We start from the raw sequence: 21,412 nt of genomic DNA, 5'->3' as shown, positions 1-21,412 counted from the left end.
CGTGCGAAGAAAATGGTCTCAATGAAAAGCCATCTTCGTCTCCAACTCATGTGTGAAGGACAGCCAAGTCGTCTTAGTATCCAGTTGAATGAGATCATGTTTGATAATCTTGCTAATCTCTGAATGTGTGAGGGTGAGGGATGGTGCATTCAGGGAATATTGAAAAGGGGGCAGCCTGCTCAAACCAAGATGACATCTGTGCAAACCAACATGAAGTATCATCCTCACTGGCCAGTTGTCGCAATGACTCCAGCGCTAGTCGTGCATATCTGTCACGTGGTAGCTCCCATGTGCTATGAATCAAAGACATTGATCTAGCAAGAGCCTCCACTACAATTGGTGGTGCACTCATCTCACCTCTGATAGTCTCATGTAGCACTGAGGTTTTCACCCGGATAAGCTTGGAGAGCATGGATACAAGTGGTCTCTCCATGGATCTTCATCCATCATATGTGCGCCCTGAGCTACTATGATGATCTAGGCTAGTCCCCCATATGTGCACTCCATAAAGCATGGTGGAAGTGACCAATGTGTCAAATAGCCACAGCTTAGTGCGTGGCTCTTAAAACTGCACTTCTGAACATATCCTCTCTCGTCCTTCTAATGCTTCATATCCCCTCATCAATCTTGCCTCTGTGACACCTCTCATAGAGAAAGTAGGTCCACTGAATATGTATAAGAGTTTACATACTCCAATATCTCTTGTCCATATGTAAGAATAGGTGTTGATCTCTTGACTGTAACGGGGACAGGCACCACATTCCAACGGGAAAAAACAAACTGAACAACTGTAAGCACTTCAAATAACACTGAATTGGAAGAGATGCACGACATAGGAGACAGGGAGTGGCGGAATTCCACCCCAAGAGAGCAGTGGCCCCAAAAGCTGGTGCCCCTTTTGGTATTTCTTTATATTGCTTGAACTCTTCACAATGCCGGTACATGTGCTCTGCACCTTCACCCAAAAGAGTGCCAGAGTATGAGCCCTTTGCACATATTTAAAGGCCTTTGGTCCTTCAAAAGAAGTTTCCATGAAAAGCTTACAAGCCTAAAAGCATCTGGTCCAAAAACTGATGCCCAAAAGCTGCCAGCACGTTTCACGGATATCCGTACACCCGCCACGTCAGCAGTGTAAATCGTGAAAGTCCATATAGTTTGCCACGTTAGCAAATCAACAAAAATTTCGGGATCATTTGTACAACTGCATCTTTTACGTGTCTTCTGTGTGTGTGTAAGTGGGTCCTGCTTTGCTTTTATTGTCGTTGGGTCACTTGGCCCCATCGGACGGGGTCCCATAAGTTGGTGGGAACCTCTTTTAAACTTAGGCCACTCGGCAACACTTTGTAAGTTAGTAAAACTTCTTCTGGTTCTTCTTCTAGGGTTTAGGCCCCTCGACCGGGATCTACAAGTTGGCTCGGTTCTTCATTGGCTTGACATGTGAGTAGTTGGTGACATCCTTCCTTCTTGAAAGAAAGTATTCGTCCGCGATTACATCATATCTGCAAAACAACTCAAGTTAGCTAAAAAATTTCCGAGGGTCATTCCGAGGGACAATCAGTGTTCAATTCCAAAGTGAAGATTTGATATCCTGGGTCGTTGGCTTCCCATAAAAATCTCATTCAATAAGTAGTATATTCTCATTCCAGATCAGAGCTCTTGATATTCTGGTGTAGTAAAATTGGCCATCACACCCAGACCGCGTTGATCTCTAACGGGTGTCTCGATGCACTAAAATTACATACCCATGCAATCTCATCCAATTAGGAATATTCATTGGTTGGCGCATCATAATGCAACACAAATGCTCACATATGAAGACACAACGAATAATGCCGCTAAGCACTCCCCCGAGACAGACGGTTTGCGGTATAAAGCTACTCAAAGACTACCTCGTCATTGCATTCTGACTCCCCGGTCCGGGTAACTATGATAAAAGGACCCTTAGGGGCCTCACTCTATAGAGCATCTGGACGCAGAGTTTGAGAGCAAAGAACCCCTTCGGGTGTTGTACTTCGCTCAACATTAATATAAAAAGAAATACCGAAAGGGGCACCAGTCTTTGGGGCCAATCTCTGTGGGTACGGAACTACACCGGGCCGTGTCGATCAAAACTGAACCGTGATTTTAAAGTTTTGAAGCATTTTAAAGGATTCTTTCGTGTGTCGTGTTGGATTCCCGACTTGGGGTGCCGAAGCATGTGACATGGGTATCTCTGCTTCACCCCAATAGTAGAGTGAATAGGGTTTGAAAGACCCTCTGCTGTCTGTACTCCCCACAAGTGCCATGATACCCCATACAAGCTCTTGTGGGACTCCCAAGTCATGTAGTCGCGGTATCAACCTGGCTCTCGAGACTGTGTCAAAGGCTTTGCGGAAATCCACAAAGCTACAATAGATCCTTCTCCCATCTGCCCTCCTCAATGATCGCTCTAAGCGTGAAGATATCTAGAGAATCCCCTCCTGAATCCAGCCTGTCCTGAAGCTCGTACACCCTCTTTCTCTGCCCATCTACTCAACTCATGTGCAAGTATAGATGCATATAGCTTGGCCAATAGTGGCCAATCATGGTAGTGCGACAGTTAGTTGGCAGGGTTGGATCTGTAGACTTGAGTAGTGGTACAGTCTCAGGAAACCCCTCACACATGCCCCTGTTGAACATGAAGGCCAACAAACCATCAATATGATCTCTGGCATGTATGAAATTCTCTGCCACTATACCATTATGATCCTGTGCCCTCCTGTGTGCAATCTGTCAATGGCTCGCCTCATCGCCCCAAAGACTGGTGCCCCTTTCGGTATTTCTTTACAACTCCCGAGGGTCCAACTCTCTCCGAGAGTCTGCGTCCAGATGCTCTACGGAAGAGTGGCCTGGCCCTTTGGGCTCTTTTAAACTTACAAGGAATGCCCAAAAGCATCTGATCCAAAAGCATTGCACCCAAAATCATCTACTACCAAAAGCATGCGCAAAATCTGCCAGTAACCAGCCAGCGCAAAACGTGAAAAATCCGTACAGCTGCCACGTCAGCACTGTCAGTGTGTTTTGCGGGATTCCGTACAATTATGCCATGTCAGCAGTCCATACGATCATGCCACGTCAGCAGTCAGGGCGTTTTATGGAGCTTTTGATATTTTTGGGTTAGGCCCCTCGGCCGTTGCTCATAAGTTCTTTACATTGGCAGGGTTTAGGATTTTTAATCCCTAACCCTGATGCAACTCCTCCTACTGACCATCTCTATTGGTGGCTGATGTGTCTCAGTATAAAAAATGATCTCTCTCATTAAAGGTGCCCTCGAAGATACCTTCATCTAGTATACGTGCTTCATTACAAATCCATACCGCAAGCTTTAGAGTGCTCTCTTAGAGAGAGAGAGAGAGAGAGAGAGAGAGAGAGAGAGAGAGAGAGAGAGAGAGATAGCTGAGCGTGATGAGCAGCCCTCAGTTTTTTACCGCTCGAACCTTCCTGTTGGCATGCGTCGTCTTCTCTCTATCGTTGGGCTCTTTCACTTCTGATTTTCCAAGAGCCTTTTAACTCTTCGTTTCTCTGTATCTGATTGCCCTCTTTCCCTCCGGTGTTTTGTTAGTTGTGTTTTACTTTTCTTCTTCATGCATGTCCTCTTCAATTTGCATGGTTGCTGCCTATCCTGTGTATTTTGAGGTTGCAATTCATTTTCTCCTTTGCTTGTTTGTCTGCTTTGTTCTTGCTTGGTTTGCCCCTGTTTGCTGCAGGGTGTTGGCTTGGTTGCATGTGGGGAGTGCATGTGTGCATGCTATTTGTTTATGCTTTTTTCTTTTCTGTTTATTTCTCCTGTTTGTGGACAGCTGGATTACAATTTTGGAGCTGGTGTGCGGTGGTGGTGGGGTTCCAGTGTGGTTTTGCAACTCTTTGCCCGGACGTTCGGTTTTTCTTCTGCAGGTTGCTGTCACCATAGCTGTGGATTACTGCTAAAGATGGTTGCAGGCCTCTCTCTCCTCGGGTTCTCAAGATCTTCAGTATTGGCTGTTCTTCAAGTCATGATGGTGGTTAGGCCTCTGAGCTCTCCTGGTGATTTGGCCACTGATTATAACGTCTGGGTGGCTCTACAGGTCGTGTTTCTAAAGATCGTCTTCTGATGGTCCTCATTTCTTGGCTCCTTATCCCATTTACATGTATTTTTAATCCTGCACTGATCCCTAGGTTTTTACCCTTAGTTTTGTAATGTCTGAAGATCTTAAGAGGTTTTTCCACCTATGGTTGTATCACCATTTTACTGTGTGTGTGTGTGTGTGTGTGTGAGAGAGAGAGAGAGAGAGAGAGAGAGAGAGAGAGAGAGAGAGAGAGAGAGAGAGAGAGAGAGAGAGAGAGAGAGAGAGAGAGAGAATGAAATGAAATGTTATATTAACGTCTTCAAAAGGCCAAAGTGACCTATGAGACCAGAAAGTTACAATGTGGTGGATCTGATACAAAGTCAGAGTATGACAAAAATGAAATGACAAATGTCACAATAAAATACTATGGAATCCTAAACTACTAGGTGTGAACTAAGCAGCTAGCTGGGATAGCTAGATCACAAGAGATCCAGCATCGGTCGCTGGTGGATCTCATCAATCTCCTCCATGGTCAGTAGTCTGACCGGGCGTCGTGCATGTCGAGCCAAAGTGATCCGAATCCTCTGATGCAGCCTCCGCCGATGCTGTGTAGTCCTCCACAGTCGTGGGCGTCTGGATCTTCCCAGCTCAGTCGCTCGGTCGATCAGTGTGCCTCTGGTGTGAGACGACGAGCTCTGCTGTGGTAGTAACTCCTCCGGGTGTCCAGTGGCAGCTCTAAAGAAATCTGTGATCTGTCTCTAGGACTGGCTAGCCTCTCCTCTCATCAGGCTCTCTCTGTGTCTGCGTAGCTCGAGCAAAAACAAACCCAAGCATCTCTGATCCTCGTACTGCATGACTCTGGAGAATGGTCCAAAGCCCTCTCTGAACAAGCAATGGAAGCGGCCTCGTATCTTGTAGTAGACGGGGCAGTGGCATGTGTAGTGCAACTCTGTCTCAGGCTCGATGTCACACAGGGGGCATGTCCTAGCCTCTGCTGGTACTCCGATGTATCTCCCAGTCTCGATCCGCAGTTGGTGTGAAGATGTACGTATCTGGCCGATAGCGCATCGTATCCCATGAGACAAGTGGGTGTCCATGTATCTGGGCCTCGTCACAAAACCATCAACCGTAAGCTGGAGGAGATGCTCTTTGTAGAAAGCCATCTTTGTGCCCAGCTCCTGTGCTGGTTGTATCCATGTCCTCCTGGTGTCTAGCTGAGTCAAGTCCTGGCGGATGAGCCCGGTGATCTCGGACTGTGTAAGAGTCAGAGAGGGTGCATCCAGTGAGTACTAGAAGGGAGGCAATCTGTCTATGCTGAACCCATGCGCCTGAAACCATGATGTCATCTCCCCATACCAGCATGCTGTATCTCCGTGCATGGCTAACTGTCGAGAGGACTCAAGTGCAAGGCGGGCATATTAGAGAGAGAGAGAGAGAGAGAGAGAGAGAGAGAGAGAGAGAGAGAGAGAGAGAGAGAGAGAGAGAGAGAGAGAGAGAGAGAGAGAGAGAGAGAGAGAGAGAGAGAGAGAGAGAGAGAGAAGTGAAATGAAATGAAATGTTATATTAACGTCTTCAAGAGGCCAAAATGACCTATGAGACCAAAAAGTTACAACTGGTGAATCTGATACCATGTCTGAGTACGGAAATTAGAAAGTTACAAAGAACTAACACTAACACTAAGACACTAAAGCACTAGTGGGGGGGGGGGGGGTTGTGGGTTCAGATGAAATCTCTCATCGATCTCCTCCATGGTCAGTACTCTGGTTGGGCATCTTGCATGTTGAGCTAGAGTAATCTGTATCTTTTATTGCAGCCTTCGTCGGTAGTGGGAGACCCCGCGAGGTTGTGGACGTGTGGATGTGCCAAGCTCAGTGGCTCGGTCAAGCAGTGCACCTCTAGTATGAGTAGGCTCTGAGATCTGCTGTAATGACTGCTTTGTTGGCTCTCCTCTGGCTAGTGTAAAGAAATATGTGATTCGTCTCTGAGGCTGTCTTTCCCCTGATGTCCTCAGCAGGTTCTCCCTAAGTCTACGCAGCTCTAGCAGGAACAATCCGAGACACCTCTGATCCTTGTATCTCATGACTCTAGAAAAAGGTCCGAACCCTTCTTTGAACAGGCAGTGGAAGCGGCCGCGTATCTCATAGTATGTCGGACAGTGACATGTGTAGTGCAGCTCTGTCTCTGGCTCTAAGTTACATAGGTGACATATCCTGGCTCCTGCCGGCACCCCTCGAAATCGGCCGGTCTCGATTTGGAGCTGATGTGAGGATGTGCGTATCTGTCCATCCCATGAGATAAGTGTGTATCCATGTATGCAGGCCTAGTTACAAAGCCGTCCTCCGTGAGTTGGAGAAGATGCTCTCTGTAAAGGGCCATCTTCGTGCCCAACTCTTGTGTCGGCTGTATCCATGTGCTCCTGGTATTTAGCTGAATCCGATCCTGATGTATGAGTCTGGTGATCTCTGTCCGTGTGAGAGACAGAGAGGGTGCATCCAGGGAGTATTGAAGCGGAGGTAATCTATCCATGTTGAGACCATGCGACTGAAACCATGCTGTCATTTGTCCATACCAACATGCTGTATCGCCTTGTAGAGCTAGTTGTCGAGATGACTCCAGGGCAAGCCTAGCGTATCTGTCCCTGGGGAGATCCCATAGACCGTGCATAAAGGATACTGATCTCGTCAATGCCTCCACCACGGGGGGGGGGCTAGCTCGGCTCGGATAATCTCATGTGGTACTGAGGCCTTAGCCCGAATCATCCGAGCGATCATAGAGACCAGAGGCCTCTCCATACATCTCCATCCATTTGTGTTGCCAGATCTCCCATGGTGGTCTACTAAGGGTCCCCATACCTGAACTCCATAGAGCATAGCTGGATCACCAGAGTGTCAAAAAGCCAAAGCTTTGTTCGCGGTTCTTGAAACTGAACCTGCGAACACATCCTCTCTAGTCCGCCCAACGCTGCATATACTCTTGTCAGTCTAGTCTGCGATGCTCTCCTTAGTGAAAACACCGGTCCACCGAAGACTACTCCAAGATAAGTATATGCATCTGTGACTCCACAGTCTCTTGGCCATACATAAATGTGGGTGCCGACCTCTTGACCCACTGTGGTGTGGTGTTAAACACCATAACCTTGGTTTTCCCCAGATTGACAGACAATCCACTGCCACGAGCAAATGTATGCAGAGCATCCAAATGATGCTGCATCCCCCGTGGAGAGTCAGAAATCAGCACAATATCATTAGCGTACAGTAACAACGGAATCCATGTCCCTGCTAGGTGTGCCTCCCTGTCCCCTTGACGCTCTACATAGTCCGAAAACTCATCCACATAATCCCAAAAGGAGTCGGGGATAGGGGGCATCCTTGCTTTACTCCAATAGTGGAGTGGACCATGTGAGACATTCCCTCAGTGGTGCGTACCCGCCCCATCACTGCCCTGTATAGAGCCAGAATACCCCATATCAGCTCTGTAGGCACCCCCATGTCCTGTAGTCTGCATATAAGTCTGGCTCTCGGTACTGTGTCAAAAGCTTTGCGGAAATCCACAAAGCTACAATAGATCCTCTTGCCATGGTGTCTACCCTCCTCTATAATAGCTCCGAGTGTCAGAATCTGGTCAAGAGTGGAGAAACCTCTCCTGAAACCTGCTTGCCCTGGTGCCCTTATGCCCTCCCGCTCTGCCCATCTACTCAGCTCCTGCTCAAGAACGGATGCATACAACCTAGCTAATGTGTGACCAACCATGATGGCGCGATAATTTGCGGGAATCATGGGATCTCCCGACTTGAAAATAGGCACAATCGTAGACAAACTCCAAGTCTCCGGGAAGCCTTCATACATGGCTCGATTAAACATCATAGCAAGGAGATGTGCAAGCATATCTTTGGCATGGATGAAGTGCTCTGCTACCTGACTATCATGATCATGTGCCCTCCTTGTCTTCATCCTGTCAATGGCTTTCCTTACCCTCTTCGGCAGTAAAGAAAGAACATGTCTCCGAGCATGTCTCTAGTGGGTCCGGCAAAGGCGGTTGCCCTGATGCTATGTAGAGGGATGTGGCATATTTCCCCCATGTCTCAGTGGATGGAGAGAGAGAGAGAGAGAGAGAGAGAGAGAGAGAGAGAGAGAGAGAGAGAGAGAGAGAGAGAGAGAGAGAGAGAGAGAGAGAAATGAAATGAAATGAAATGTTATATTAACTTCTTCAAAAGGCCAAAGTGACCTATGAGACCAAAAAGTTACAATGTGGCGGATCTGATACAAAGAGAGAGAGAGAGAGAGAGAGAGAGAGAGAGAGAGAGAGAGAGAGGCGAACCCTGCTGCTGCACTGCCTGCCGCAAGACCTGCTGCTGCCTTGCCGCGACTGATGTTGCCCTGCCTGCGCGCGCAACAACAGCCACCCTGTCACGCGCCCTGCTGCCTGTCACAATTCGCGCGAAAACTTGCTGCTGCCTTGCTGCGCGCCAATCTCTGCCTTGCTGCCTGTGCGAGCACTGCACTGCCAGCCGTGCGAATTGCCAGCCGCCCTAGAAACCCTAATCCCACAAACCCTAATTGCCTCTGCAAACCCTAATTCCTCTGCAAACCCTAATTCCTCCAAACCCTAATCCCGTTAACTCTAATCCCGTAAACCCTAACTGCCTCAGCCCCAAACCCTGGCTGTGCGCATTCTTCTACCGCCTGCAAGAGAAAGAGAGAAAGAGAGGAAGAGAGAGAGAGAGAAAGCGTCCAAGATTCCTTTCGGGTCTTCCTTTTCCCGTTCGCCAGTCTAGCCCATTCTTCATGGCGGCTTTGCCGGTCTCGAGTGCTACGCACGGCGCTCCATCACCACTTGCCTGTCGCGTGGACTGTACTGGCGATCTGTTGACACGCATTGACTCCAAAATACAACACTTGGCACAACATGCCTTGGTTGGTCGGATGATTGGACAGTCTCCACCTCGCTCTTCCATACGTGATTGGTGTCAGACTGCATTGGGCACTACTCAGGGACGGGTCTCGGAGCTTACGTTTCTTGGCAGAGGCATTTTCATGGTACGTCTTTCAGATCCCGCCACTGTCTTAGCTCTCCTGGCTCGATCTCCGATACTCTCTGATCGCAGGATGATATACTTGACGAGGTGGTATCCCGAGTTTACTACTGAGGAGTTTGACAGTCGACACCTTATTCCCAGATTCCCTCTGACGCTCTCCTTCCCGGATATGCCTCTCCATTTTATTGATGAGCATCTCCTTTAGATGATTGCTGCTCATTTTGGCACAGTAGTTCCAGGATCCTGCATTTTCTCCTCTGGTCCTCCTCGCATTCAGGTCCTGGTGTTTGGGGATACTTCATTACCAGATACAGTTACTGTGGCTGTGCGCGATCGAGACTACTCTTGCCGAATGGTAGTCACCGGCCGCCCAGGGCAGTGCTTACGTTGTCACGAGATGGGACACTTGGCACGAGATTGCCCCACCCTGCCACGCCATCGGCGACAACAACAGTCGGCTCCTGGCACTCATGCTCAGTCACGTGGTCAGCGTCAACAACCGGTTCCTCCTACTACTACTCGAGCACCTCGACAGCCTGCAGGTGCTCCTCGAGCTTCGACCCTCCATGTCCCTCCCTCCGCTTCAATTCCTACTGAGACTGCATGGCAGACAGTGGGTCGTAACCATTCATTCCGTCCTCGTCAACAACCTACACCGCATGCAGCCCCCAGTGTTACCTCTCCTGCTCCCTCTCAAGTTTCCACCACCCCATTACCCCCTGCTTCTCCTCGCCATTCTTCTTCTTCAGCACAGGATCACTTACCTCTGCTACCAACTCCTCCTTCTCTTGCCGTTCTCCCGCCCGCACCTTCCCCTCTTCCCGAGATCCCTATTCCCATGCAGATGGATCATTCCCCGCTATTACCTCTCCCTTTTCCTCCTCTCCCTCTCGCCCTTGCTCCCCCCCCTCCACCTTCTGGTCCTCCCCCTCCCTCAGCCGCTCATACTTACGTCCCACGCAGTTTTCTCAGCTCTTGCTCTCTTTCCTGGGGCACTCATCGGGCTGAAATGTGCGGTGACTCAGAAGGACCACTGCGGGTGCAGCTCTACCTTATGCATCACATGCTAGGTTGTGTTCCCTCTTTAATAGGCAGTCGCTCTCAGCCAACCCATTCCTTTTTCCTTCCATTCCACGCAGCTCAGGAATGGTCTGAGGATCAGGTTCTACATTTTGTGCATGCCCAATCTATGGCTCAGCTTCATTCATGGTTGTCTACTTCCGCTCCGGATGTACTGTCTCCACACTTCCCTTCCTGTATTGGTGCTATGGAATGGAGTGATGTTTATGCTTGCTATTCATTGCCTATGGTAATTCATGTATCCTCAGATGTGGTGCTTCCTATGTCTATGGGCATTTGGGGTGTCAAAGCTGCAGCATCGGTAATGCAATGTAAACAAGCTGAGGTCCGCAGTTGGTGCAATGAGACGCCATATTTTAGAGAGGGCTTGCGGGTTGCTTTCCTACCGCCCGAAGCTCACCCCTTGGATGGCCCAACTGCCTCCAAGAAGATGCGCAGTTAGTCAGATGCTTTACCAATTCTTTCATGCAGACTATGGATTTACATGTAGTTTCTTGGAATGCTAATGGTTTACAGACTTCTCAGGTAAGAGGTTCCCGCAAGCTTTTACTTCGCAGAGATTTACACGCTCATGTAGTAGGCACTGTGGATATATTACTAGTACAGGAGCATAAGATTGCCACTCCCTTTGGTAATCTCATGCCCTCTGGCGCTCACACTTTTTGGGAGCCTGCTCTGGGCATTCATGGACAGAGTTGCGGTGTATGCATTTCAGTGGGGCCACGTTACTTGGCCTCAGTTCAACAGCATGGCACCCTTGTCGCTGGCAGAGCAGTCTATGTGTCTCTTCGGATTCAGGAATCTATCATTGGTTTTATGTCAGTCTACGCACCCACTACTCCTCGGGAGAGGGCTACTTTTTGGGCCTCCTTGGCTACTGTTCTACCTGCTGTAGACTCTTGGGTTGTTGGAGGCGACTTCAACAATGTCGAAAGCGACTCTGATTGGCGATCCATCACTCCTCCCGTTCTATCATCCATTTCTCTCGATGAGCAGTCAGCTTGGGATCGATTTCTTCTAGCTATTCAAGGTGGTGATGGATGGCACATACCCTCTTTTGGTCATCACCCTGCTACACTTCATTACTCGTGGGGGTTTCACAGACAGCAGGGGAGATTATTAGAGCGACTTGATCGTTTTTACATTGGCCCTTGGGCAGCAGCTCTAGGTGGATTTACTACTATTTGGAGAGGGACCAGCCTCTCAGATCACTTACCCATCTCATTGTTTATCTCCTTCACTAGATCCTTTGCACAGAGACGGGGCTGCCGCATCCCTGACAGTGTTGAAGTTTTGCAGCAACAAATTCGTGACTTATGGTCCACGGGTGCTTCTTATTGTGGTTTCCCTGGAGAGTTCCTTGCTCATTGCATTACTCAATCTAGTATTTACTGCCGTGATCAGACTGCTATTATTCATCGACAGTTGAGAGTACGCGAGTCTGATCTTCACATTCCTCTTGGTTCCACACAGCGCTTGCTTGAGGAGTGGCCTCAGGATGCTTATCTCGCTGCTAGACAGACAGAGCTCACAGAGGAAATTCGTCGCGTACAGGAGGCTAGGTCTGAGTTCACTCATCATGCTTCAGTTTCTCATTGGATAGCTAAAGCTGATCGAATGAATAAAGCCTTCTTCGCTGCGCATAAAGAGCGCCCTCCTGGCACCACCCTTCGGACTTTGTGCGATGCTCAGGGGACACTTCATATGCATCCTGATGTTATTCTTGATATGTCTGCAGATTATTTTGAGGCATTGTTCACTGCTGATGTATGCACTACTGAGGTTTTACTTGCCTGAGAGCAGATCTGGCATCACACCCGACGCCATTGTACAGATACTATGGCCGAGATCTTGTTGGCACCCTTCACACTTGCAGAGCTTCATGTTGCTATCGAGAGTCTAGATCCATCCTCCTGTCTAGGAGAGGATGGCCTCACTAGAGCTTTGTTTTTGACTTATTGGGATGTATTGCATATACCACTGCTTCGCGGTTGTCAGGACATCTTTGCATCAGGATATATGCATCCGGATCTTTGCTCAGGTCTCATATCTCTTATTCCGAAAGGAGGTGACACCACTCAGCTCCGCCAGTGGAGACCTATTACCCTACTCCCTTCGGTCTATAAGATATTAGCGTTACTGATCAGCCATCGCTTGCGACCGTTCTTACTAGATATTATTCATACTTCTCAGACAGGCTTTGTCATGGATCGATGCATACTGGATAATATCTTCACTTTTTATGAGGCAGTAGAGTGGGCCAGATCATCTTCTGAACCTCTCGCTTTTCTCATTCTTGACTTCGAGAAAGCATACGACGTGTTGAGTGGGACTTTCTCGAAGGATCATTAGCCAGGATGGGTTTCCCCTCGCGATGGATCGCAGGCATTTCCGCTCTCTTTAGGACTGCCAATAGTGCTATTACTATTGGTGGTCGTGTCAGTCGCAGTTTTGAGTTCTCTCGATCTGTCCGACAGGGATGTCCTTTAGCAGCATATCTGTATCTGTTTGTTGGAGAGACTATGTCAGCTTATCTTCGTGCTCAGAGTCATGCATTTCGTGGCTTAACCATGCCAGTACCTTCAGCTCCGGACCTTATCGATCAGGAGTTCGCTGATGACACTATGCTGATGTTGCACTATTTGCTAGCAGCTCTTGATGCCATGCGGGAGGCCTTTTTTGCATTGCCAGTGGTGCACGTATTAACTGGCATAAATCCTATGGGTTACTGGTTGGCAGTGATGACATGCCTACTTGGGGGGTAGCTGATGGTTTCACATGGCTGCAGCCGGGTCACACATGTAGATATCTGGGCTTTCAGGTCGGATTTGACGTTTCCTTACAGCAGCAGTTTACACCCGTACTACAGTCTATTCGCAGGAAGCTATGTCATTGGTCTTCACGTCATCTGTCGTTGGCTGGCCGTGCATTGGTCGTCAACCAGGTCATTCTGGCTACAGTATGGTATACGGCCTCTTGTTGGATGCTACATTCTGGAGTGATAGCTCAGCTCCGCAGACTAGTGCGGAACTTTTTATGGAGTGGCACAGATGGGACTACTGATACTCGTGCTCGAGTTCGCTGGTCCACGATTATTCGACCAAGGTCAGAGGGAGGCCTTGGCATTATTGATCCAGAATTATAGAGTCGCGCCCTTCTTACCAAGCTTATTGTTCGGGGTCTTTTTCCCGGCCAAGAACCTTGGAAGATGCTTCTTCAGGCCGCTCTTTGCACAACAACTCCACGCCTCGGCACTAGAGATGGTCATACTTGGCACACAGGGTATCGTTTTCTCTTTACGGATGCCCCCTTGTCCACTAGCACTCTCTCACCCTTCATCCGATCACTCCTTCAGATTTGGGTTTCCATTCGACGAGCACTCATACGCTCACCTCCCTCATGTCGTGAGGAGATTGAGCGCCAGCCTCTCATTTGGAATGATGCAGTTCTTGATTCTTCGGTTAACCCACCCCGTCAGCTTGGAGAGAGGACTCACATTGACTCGGTTGCTTGGGACACTGGCCCTGTTGCCTCTATGCGGTTGTTTCATGAGACGCGTATGCTGGATGCAGATTTTGTAGCAGAACATTATGATATTGGTCGCGGGGTGGCAGACAGACCTCTTGAGATTGACTCCGCCGTCCCTTCACAGTGGGATGCAGTCATGCGAGGCACGGTTCAGATGCCTCCACATAGTGGCTGGGAAGGACTCTTTGCTCAGAGCACTCTCTTATTAGTTCGTTTAGACACCATGCTATTCACAGTTGATTCAGACTCCTCTCAGGGGATTCATGCTAGATTGACATATGCTACCACCTCTCCGCACCTTGTCTACCCCGGCGCTCGATGGGAGGCCATACGAGTAGTTGGCTCTCGCGGGAAGCGTCGTTGTGTTGACCCCCGTTTTGCATCCGTTGATGCCGCCCTTTGGAGGCTTTGGGTGTGGGAGGGTCGTGCCTTATCTCAGCTTTATTGGGACCCAGGAGAGTGGCATTGGCCTCACTCTAACCCCACCGGTGCACATGTATCATTTTTTGAGTACACTGTCAGAATTGGAAGATTAGCATTGATGAGACAACACCCAGAGCAGCCCACTCGTATGCGTTTCTGGTTACATTCAGGTCTCTTCCATGCCTATCTACAACAGTTTTGGTCAGCCATCTGGGATTTACATGCGGCTCGTCGTATTTCTTTTTTCATGTGGATGATTGCACATGCAGGACTTCCAGTTGGGACTTGGCTAGCTACTATGGGTCATGATCCGTTATGCACTCGATGTCCTTCGCGACTACATGAGTCACCTGCACACTGTCTTTGGTCATGCTCCTCTTCTCATATAGTGTGGCTAACAGTTTGCTTTTTACTTAGCAGAGCAGGTGTTCAGGATGGATTTCTCACTTGGGGCTCTGTCTCATGGTTGATGCCGATGCCCGGACCGCATCTTTTCTACGAGGGCTCAAACACAGATCCAGCTCTTATGCTTACCTCGACTGGTTATCGGCGAGGGACTTTGGCTATGTTACCACAGATCGCATGGCAGGGGGATCCTCAGACACGTGATGAAGTTTTTTCAGTCATCACTAGCATTACACTATGAAATATTTGGAGAGCTCGTTGTCTTCACATTCTCAGTGCGGCTCCGCAGCTTCTTTAGGATACCCTTATTGCCATTTGGCTGGACATCATTCACACCCTGATTTGGCAGTGGGATTCTTCCTCAGGTACATCTAGAGCAGCTGAGGCTCGACGATTTGCCTTTCTTCGGCGTTGGGCCCGAGCTCCACTCTTTTTCACACTTACAGGTGGTCAGATTCTATGGCATTATGCCCCCCCTCAGTGGTTTCTACTCCACTCATCACACAGACCACCATGAGATTGTACTAGTCGAGTTGTCACTATAGTGGCTCTCACCCTTACATTCAGCTTGTACACCCCACGTGACAGGCTATTTTGGCATCCGTTGGGGATTATATTGTACTCAGTAATATACAGCCCTGATTTTTCCAAAGAGAGAGAGAGAGAGAGAGAGAGAGAGAGAGAGAGAGAGACAGAGAGAGAGAGAGAAGTGTTATATTAACGTCTTCAGAAGGCCAAAATGACCTATGAGACCAAAAAGTTACAATGCCGTGAATCTAATACAATGTCTGAGTATCAAAAATAAAAAGAAAAGAAAAGGTACTAAAAAAGGGAACTAACTGCGTATGATACGAGCAAGGGGGAGAGAGTGAGAGAGAGATGAGCAGAGACTTAACAATTTTGTTATATTGAGCATGCTACCGAAGCTTTGCGGTATGGTTGCATTTGAGAATCCATTATTGTCTAGTTGTCTGTACCCATACAAGAAAAGCAGTGTTAGACAATATGTATTTCTTCTTTCGATCATGGAAAGGTGGAGTTAAACTTACAGAATTTGCAGGGTTGAAATGTTGGCTAGTTCTGAGGGTAGGCTCCCTTCAAGTTTGTTGTTATCAACAAGCCTAAAGAAAAGAGAGTTTTTGTGATTGCTGAGTAAGTGCCGTTAGAAAAGAGGACCATCATTGTATTTTGGAATGTAAATTATCATGCTCTTGCACAAGAACCTTAGCTTCCTACACACACACACACACACACACACACACACACATACATGCATGTTTGGTTGTGGTATGCCTCCTCATTTTTGCATTTGGTCATTGAAGTGTGTAATTCCACTAGTTTCAATTGCGTACTTACAAGTGAACCAACTTGGGGAGCTTTCCAAGCTCTTTGGGAATACTTCCAGTCAAAGAATTATTGTTCATGTGCCTGTTTACAAATGCAAATCACAACAACGTCTTGTGGATCTAATTTGATGAAATGATTACATTAAGTTGTACTCACAAATGTTTTACGCTAACGAGATTTTGAAATGTCAGAGGTATTGGTCCAGATATTTGGTTTGAGTCTATTTGGAAGCGGTTAAGTAGGTGAAGGTTTCCCAACTCTTCCGGTATCAAGCCTGTTAGGTTGTTTCCGTTAAGTAGCCTGTCGACACAGCTCAACACTTTTTAGTGTGCTTTCTTGCACATAGCAATGGAGCTTTGTCATGTCGATCTTACTTACATCAATGTGAGCTCCTTGAGGTTTCCAAGCTCTTTAGGAATGCTCCCTGATAGTTGATTCCACATGAGGTCTCTGTTCGTATCAAGTACCAAGTTGGGTGGCATCAGAGAACTTATAATATACAACTTATATTTATTTTATTTGTTTGCCGCAAGAAATGCACGTACAAAATTTGTAAGCTCTCCAAATTCCCAAGTTGAGGTGCGATTTTACCGGAAAGGCGACAATTAAGAAGGCGCCTGTACTTACAGCAAAAGACTTCTCATTAATGCTTGCTGGACTCAAGAGAACAAGTATTCAAGTCCTTCAAACATTCTAACATACAGCTCTACTACTCTGCTTGTGCCGGCAATGGGAGGGCTACAAAAGACTCCTTCCCATTGATCACCACAAGGGTCCTCTCCTCGCCAGTTCGTGAGCTCCTTTGGTGGGTCATTTATTGAGCTTAGGAATGACTTCAATGCAGCAACTGCGCGGACACGCCAATAAAGCAAAGGAGATGAATAATCATTACAATTGCAAGAACAATCTATATCTATACAATTATAATGGGGGAAGGGATTCCGGCCCCTCCCCCTGGACACGTATCAGCAGGAGCTTCAACCGGCAGTGTTCCATGCAGCCTCTAGGCACACAGTGAGCAGAGAGAGAGAGAGAGGCGGGCTTCGGCCCGTTGGCCGTACTAGTCTGTGCTATAATGCGAAGGATTGTCAGAGATAAATAACTTACCATCTACAGGATGAGAAACACCCTCTGCCTCGAGAGCTATCAAGCTCAAGCTCAACAGGCTGATGCAAAGGGCAGCAGTCGTTACGGAGAACAAAAGAGCTCTTCTCAGCTGCCCACGGCTCATGCGAGTATTCATGGCGGTTGCTGGGAAAATCTCCAGGAGAGAGAAAGGAGGTGATGCTTGATTATTTATTCAATGCAGGAAGGACTCTGCTTTTGTGGTGAGAGAAGTTGTTGTGAGGGCTGCTAAAATGCATAGTCGAAGATGAGGATGATGGGCAGTTGCAGTAATGTACAAGGATGGGCTAGATCGCCCATTTTCATGATTGGGCGCAACATACCCACCGCGCCGCGCCCACTATGAGAGTAGAACTGTACAAACACCATCTAAGTTCTAACTACGGCGCGCGCGCGCAAACAGTTCAAGCTGAAGACTTGCTACCCCCGCAAATCCTACTACTCATAAGTGAGCTGGTTGCTATTAATTCACTTAAACTCCTAGGCTCAAGGTCTCCTTCCTCTGTTTTTTTAATGTCTATGATGATAGCAATGGTCCAAAATTAATAAATAATAAGATAAGATAAGCAAGATGATTGGCCAAACCCTAACATGAGGCGCCACACTTTTTTTTCTTTGCATATAAATCGGTACTCCCAAGCCGTCAACGAGCCTCCAACGTGTTCGAGCCTCTGCATCGAGTCGAGTTGCGTTGAGCCGTCCAGCACACGAGCCGCTCCTCGTTGGATGGCAACACCAACATACATGCTCAAGAAAAACGATGGACAAGAAATGAAGCGTGAGGGGCTCAACAATAGTTCATATATTTAATCGAGCACAAAAGAAGTCCAAATGTCCGGTTGGAGTTGGGGGGTTGAATAAACCATGCTTTTTATGACACATTAAAGGCTCAAGTGAGTGAGTTACAATCTGCTCAAGAAGGTCATTCCTCCATTGAAGTGTTGCAAACTCGAGAGACTACATGGAAGAACTTCTGAGGCACCCCCTAACCCCCTCTATTTTCCTCTTGGCTCAAGAAACAAGTAGAAGATTGTGTGGCTAGAGCTATGATGTGGTCTTTCTTTGGCCCTTGCCAAAACTTGATAGAAGGCCTGTTAGCTATTGAAAGGTGTGGACGTTTGCCTCACTCCGAATAACGTATTCATCTTCTTCCTCAAAGCCGAGGACATCATGTCATATTTCTAAACTCCCCGGTATGTTTCTTTCATTGCTCTCCAAAGTTCTCTCTTGATTGGAAGCCTTTTCCTCTTTGGAAAGAAGTATGCAATCTCCTTCTGCAATATTATCCATTCATTAAGTCAATCGTGAACCCCCTAGGCAATGGACTAGGTATGAGGGCTCTCAATTATTTCCATCCTAGATGACACCCTCAAGACCTTATGAAACTTGACCTGATATATAGAATGAGGTAGAATGGGAAGCAGAGAGATGATGAGTGATAGAGGGGTGGAGTTCCACTCTCATTCAACACTAGCCCCTCAATTGATGTCCTTGGCCATAATTTATTTTATCGCTTAAAAGATCTAGCATAAGTACAATGAGACTCTCATGGAGGGATGGTACCTCAATGTTGAGAATACTAGCCAACATTAATTGGCCTTGTGGCCTTTAAACAAGTGTGACTGAGTTTCGAAGGTAATTGTGCCAATTGTCCGTTGGTAGCCGCAACTAAGCCACTTGGCTAGTTATGCCCTATTGAAATGCAACTTTTCCTTGCATATATCTACCTCTCATAGGGGTCACCTGGCCTTGTGTATCCTTGCCTTGCTAAACTGCTCGGTGTCCCCTTGCCATCCATGAAGGGCTCATGTGTCCACTTAACATGCAAAGAGTGTCTGTGTGTCACCTCCCATGCAAGTATTTCCACTTCGGACTCCAAGTCATGCTTGGAAAATTTATAGACCTTGCAGAGGGCTTAAAAGGTTTGGGATTAGTGCTAGTTAATTATCATTAAAAGGGACAAAGAAAATGAGTAAAACTATTTTAGTAGGACTTTTTCTAGGTTCCCACCCTATGAAAGAGTTAGAAGGCCTCTAGGATCTCACACTCTCTCTACCTTTTCTACTTTGGATGCATGGCGCTTATTTGCGCTGTTGCCATGCCATCTCATTGGGGGTGTTAGAAAATCAAGCATGAAACACTTCCTCGATGTAGCATACATGATTGGACACTTGGTCTTTGAAGTTTATAAAACAATTCTTATACGTTGAATGTATAAGAATCTGTAGATGGCGTAGGAATGCCCTGTCATGTGTAATATCAAAGACGAACTCACCACTATACTTGACCTTGTAGTAGGGCCAATGCGTGTCTGTCACGTGCATGTCAATGTCCTCGTCCTTTATGGTTGGAGCGACACGCTTCAAAACAAATGACTTCGTCTTCTCTTCACCATCAAAACAAGCACCCAATAGGAGCCCCCTTCACTCCGCCTCTCACGACGCTCGCTACCCTGAGACAAACGTCGTCGTCAATGAGACTCAAGAAAAGCACGAGTCGAAAGGAATGGTGTGGAGTCTTCCGATGTAAGGATGGTGGGTCCCTACGATGGAAGGAGGTGGATCGGCAAGAATGAGGATAGAAGGAGGTGTCATCGGTCCAAGCCTCTGGACGTATGGAGTCCCTCTCTCACTCCTGATCTGTTGTGAAAGACCATAGGCTGCAAGCTGCTATGAAGTGTAGCGACCAAATAATTCTTGTGTCAAACATAGCTACTTCTCTCATAAAGTAGTGCGCATTGCAGATTCGGATCTACCATTGGCGAAGGAATCCAAGCAGATGGACCGACACCTCCATAGCTATAAGAGGACCATGCTGCAAATAACAGAAACAAATCTACACTAATGCTCACAAAAGACTAGCTACATATAAACCTAAATCCATTGCTTGAATGTATCGCCTTAAGGGTTGAATCCAATGGAGGCGACGTCCACCGTGGATGGGGGCCCATGTGGACATGAACGAACCAAAGGAAGAATGCAAGGGTTGCTCCCCAGCAGGTGTTCTCTCTTTTGACATGTACAAGAGATTAGTTGGTAAGGATTAGGATCGAACCTGTCTCTAGTCTCCCTATATCTAATAAATACACACCTCTATATGTGTACACCCAATCTATATCGCTTCTCTACATCTATATTTAATTGACAAACCTTTCTGGGTGAAAGCATGTTAACTTGTCGCGCTTTTTGTGCTAGTTAGCAGTTTCAAGTTAGCACATCTTCAAAAAGTTAGGCGTCCGGTAAAATTTTTACAAATGATATCAAAATTTGTCGGAGGTTATACATTTAGATTCCTTGTTTCAAGTGCTTTCTATTGATATATCATATGTCATAGATCTTGGAGATGTAGCTCAAGTTATTGTACTAGTTAGTATATGTCAAAATTGTGCTAGTTAGCATTGTTCGGGACATGAAAAAGCATGACAGGTTAACATGCTTTCACCCTTCTATGTCTACACCTAATAGACGTATATTAGGCGTAGAGAGAGCGTAGGTACATATACACATAGATACATATATACATATATACACATATACTATTAGACCTAAGTAGAGGTTAGTAGTGCTAATAGTCCAGTGGCACTTTGTTTGGCAGATGCAGTTGACAGGCGTCCTCTTGCCGATCACACCTTGCCCAATCCCACATTTTTGATGTAATCTATAGCATTTTTTTGAAAATCCTTGTAAAAGAGACATTATGATTCTTTGAGCCGCATTTTGTATATTCAAAGATGTATTCTTTTATCCTGAGCCCAAAAGCCTTGTGAGCCGACCATTGGCCATATGAAAATCCTTATGTATAAAGTTCTACATTCTTAGCATAAATGACACATTGTAACATTATCTGAAGTTTTGGGAAGAGCTTTTTGTACGTACGACTCTGAGTGGCTACTCAACTGATTTTTCTCTTCATTTGGTAATCAAGATTCTATTTTGAGAAGTGCATTGTGTTCCTTGTCTCTTGCTCTTTCATGTAAGTCTAATCATTCTCAGTTTTGCTATGGTTCGTAACTACCTATCTGTAAGCTATGAGTGCAAAAATGGTTGTTTTTTTTGGACATTTTGACCATAGGATAGTGTTCCTAAACCATAGGGCGACCTATTTGGACTGCTTTGATATAGTTTTTAGGACTTGGACCATGATGGATCAATATTTTTGTACCTTGTCAGATAACCTCTAGACTTTGTAAATTAGTGCCCTTAGGTCTATTATAGCTCCTTCTAAAGTTTTGTTGCATTTCGAGTTCATTTGATCGATAAAATGGCGTGATGACCTAGAGTGCTGAGATAGGACATAAGCGGATTTTCTATAATAGAGAGTGCTAGTTTGCTGGTTGTGTTGATAGCTTAGTTTAATAGGTTCACTTCTTGAGGTTGACACCCTCAAAGAGTCTCTGTATCCCATC

General features: G+C 46.9%; 2 protein-coding genes across 2 annotated transcripts in view; one reads left to right on the top strand and one right to left on the bottom strand.

The window, feature by feature from the left end:
• LOC147463567 (trihelix transcription factor ENAP2-like) overlaps nucleotides 1–4,228 on the top strand; it is a 32,462-nt gene extending 28,234 nt beyond the window's left edge. The window contains exon 4 of the mRNA XM_086489618.1: nucleotides 3,819–4,228. The gene's annotated coding sequence lies outside the window, so the exon portion shown is untranslated. The remainder of the gene's footprint in view (nucleotides 1–3,818) is intronic.
• The window catches only part of LOC147463566 (putative LRR receptor-like serine/threonine-protein kinase At1g06840), a 54,535-nt gene extending 37,116 nt beyond the window's left edge, over nucleotides 1–17,419 (bottom strand). Inside the window, exons 1-8 of the mRNA XM_086489610.1 lie at nucleotides 16,990–17,419; nucleotides 16,585–16,729; nucleotides 16,428–16,499; nucleotides 16,261–16,332; nucleotides 16,039–16,182; nucleotides 15,892–15,963; nucleotides 15,585–15,656; nucleotides 15,432–15,506 (exon numbers count right to left, since the gene is read on the bottom strand). Of these exons, the coding sequence (XP_086345736.1) occupies nucleotides 15,432–15,506; nucleotides 15,585–15,656; nucleotides 15,892–15,963; nucleotides 16,039–16,182; nucleotides 16,261–16,332; nucleotides 16,428–16,499; nucleotides 16,585–16,729; nucleotides 16,990–17,125 (788 nt within the window). The 5' untranslated portion in view covers nucleotides 17,126–17,419. The remainder of the gene's footprint in view (nucleotides 1–15,431; nucleotides 15,507–15,584; nucleotides 15,657–15,891; nucleotides 15,964–16,038; nucleotides 16,183–16,260; nucleotides 16,333–16,427; nucleotides 16,500–16,584; nucleotides 16,730–16,989) is intronic.
• Nucleotides 17,420–21,412: the final 3,993 nt, after the last annotated feature.

This window comes from Adiantum capillus-veneris, chromosome 2 (genome assembly GCF_014529385.1).
Source record: "Adiantum capillus-veneris isolate H3 chromosome 2, ASM1452938v2, whole genome shotgun sequence".
NCBI classification, from domain to species: Eukaryota; Viridiplantae; Streptophyta; class Polypodiopsida; order Polypodiales; family Pteridaceae; genus Adiantum; species Adiantum capillus-veneris.
Note: the sequence above shows the minus strand (reverse complement) of the source record. Positions and strands in the feature narration are given on the sequence as shown.